At 19.5% G+C, this 2,834-nt stretch overlaps 1 protein-coding gene across 1 annotated transcript; it reads left to right on the top strand.

Moving 5' to 3' along the window:
• Positions 1 to 572: 572 nt before the first annotated feature.
• On the top strand, positions 573 to 2,438 carry PGSY75_0322300 (diacylglycerol O-acyltransferase; the record flags this gene model as incomplete). The annotated part of the gene is made up of 1 exon (XM_018784075.1): positions 573 to 2,438. The coding sequence occupies one exon, from the start codon at positions 573 to 575 to the stop codon at positions 2,436 to 2,438; it is 1,866 nt and encodes a 621-aa protein (XP_018643658.1).
• Between the last annotated feature and the right edge of the window lie 396 nt (positions 2,439 to 2,834).

The raw sequence follows: 2,834 nt of genomic DNA, 5'->3' as shown, positions 1-2,834 counted from the left end.
AAAAAAATAATTTAAAAAAAAAAAAAAAAAAAAAAAATATATTTATTAATACATTTAAGTATTGATATATAATAATTCTCTGATTACTTAAACATGTGAACTTATATGTAATTTGAGAAGTGTATTTTTTTGTGTGTTTTTTAATATTCATTTTTTAGATTTGATGTATTTAGTTATATAAAAGGTTATACTACCTTGTAATAATACATAATTATTAAAAAAAAAGAAAAAAAAAAAAAAAAAAATATATATATATATAATATATATATAATATATATATTAAATATGTGTATATTATATAATACTTATGTTATATATATATATTACATATGTATATTATAATTTATATTATTTATCAAATAATTTATTAAACGCATATATAAAAAATTTGTAAAGAAAAAAAAATAAAAATATATATATATATATATATTAACACAACTATTATATATATACATATATGTAAAAAAAAAAAAAAAAAAAATGAATAATAAAAATGAAGGGGGACAAAAATTAAAACGTAGATCATTATATGAAAATTTCCACAAAATAAATCTAACTCACTAGAAATTGATATGAAAGGATTTTTGAATTTATTGATTATAATAATATGTACTACACACTTCAGATTAATATTAGAAAATTTTAAAAAATATGGTTTAATAATAAAGATACCAAAAAACTGTGATATATTAAAAAACCTTCCACTTTTATTCTGTTTTATATCTTTACATGTTACTATATTTTTTAGCTGGTTTATTGAAAGATATGTTACATCATGGTTATATACTTGTATAGATGAAGACAAAGAACATACTTCTAAATTGATTCCTATGGATGATTTTAAAAATAAAACAAATATGATAAAAGAAAATAAAAATGATAAAACTATATATTCAAATTTAATAAATAGAAAAAACAAAAATAATAATAGTAATTCCATACTTAAAAATACATACTCAATTTATAGTTATGATAGTAATACTACATATGAAAATGAACCTTATGATAAATTTGATAAGGATAATAGTACATATGACAAATGTGATAAAGATATTTTATGTGATAAAAATTTTTCACAACAAACATGTAATGATACATATAAAAAAAAACAAAAGGGATTAAAAAGTAATACTATTGAAAGAAAAAAAAAAAATGAAAATATGAATAATATTGAAAATGTGGATAATAATGAAAATATGGATAATATTGAAAATATAGATAATATTGAAAATATAGACAATATTGAAAATATAGACAATATTGAAAATATAGATAATAATGATGATATTCACCATATTGATAGTATTGACACGTGTGTTGATAATAATAATAATATAGTTACACGCTTCAATGACAATAATATGATTACATCGTGTTATATAAAAAAGAAAAAAAAAACACATGGATGGAAAAATTTTCATCTATCTATATTTATATTAAAATGCATAAATAGCATATTTATTTTATTATTTCCATTGATAACAATATCACATTATGATACAGAGCCTACGTTATCATCTATATTATTAACTATATCTATAGTATGGTTCTTTAAATTTTATTCATTCCATGAAGTGTGTTATGAAGCTAGGAAATTACATATAGAAAATCCAGAGCTAAAAAATATTATAGATGATGATCCATATTCAGAAATATATTATATAAAAAGGTATCCCTATTGTTTAACACTAAAAAGTTATTATACTTACATTTTAATGCCAACTATGTGTTTTCAATTTTTTTATCCAAGAACTGATAAAATTCGATGGATTCATGTAGCGAAACATATCTTGGAAGTTATATTATTAATTATTATGATAAAAATAATATCAGATCAATATATGTTTATAACAGTAGAGAATACATTTACTATGAAAGAATTTACATCAGCACATTTCTCTGTAAAAATAACACATATTATAGAACGAATGCTAAAAGTATCTATACCAACTTTATATATATGGTTAATAGGATTTCTTATAGTCTTCCATCATTGGTGTAATATATTAGCTGAAATTACAAGATTCGGAGATAGACTATTTTATAAAGACTGGTGGAATGCTAGCTCATTTGCTGAATATTGGAGGAAATGGAATTTACCAATATATTATTTTGTATGTAGACATATTAATAAACCTTTAATTTATTATGGTATACATAGAAATGTTTCTATGATTATTGTCTTTTTTATATCAGCTATGCTACATGAATATTTAATTAGTATACCATTAAAATTAGGATTCACTGGATATATTTTCTTTGCATTCATTTGTCAAATACCTCTAGTCAAATTCACANNNAATAATGCTTATTTCAAAAAACATAAAACTATTGGAAATTCCATCTTCTGGATTGTCTTTTGTTTTACTGGACAACCACTTATACTTTTTATTTATTACTATTTGTGGATAGACAAACAAGGCATACTTAAAAATTGAAACATAAGCGTGGAGGGGGGGAACAAAAAATAAAATAAAATCATAAATACACTCACGAAAATTATATTAAACATATGATAAGCAACACAATATTAATATATAAAAAAAAAAAAAAAATAATAAAATAATAAAGAAATTTTAAATATATACGGTTAGGTCTGGTATAAAATATATATTAATAATTTTATTTCATTTTATTTTTTAATTATAAGAGTACAGGTTATATAGTATAGTTCTTTTTATCCTTTCGATAAATATGTCCATGTTTTATTATGTATATTGTGCATATATATATATATATATATATATTATTAATCAATTTGAAGGGTTTGTTGATTTTGAAGAATTTTTTTTTTTTTTTTTTTTTTTTTTTTTTTTTTTTTTTTTTTTTTTTTT

Source organism: Plasmodium gaboni, chromosome 3 (assembly GCF_001602025.1).
Source record: "Plasmodium gaboni strain SY75 chromosome 3, whole genome shotgun sequence".
In the NCBI taxonomy this organism is placed as follows: Eukaryota; Apicomplexa; class Aconoidasida; order Haemosporida; family Plasmodiidae; genus Plasmodium; species Plasmodium gaboni.
Note: the sequence above shows the minus strand (reverse complement) of the source record. Positions and strands in the feature narration are given on the sequence as shown.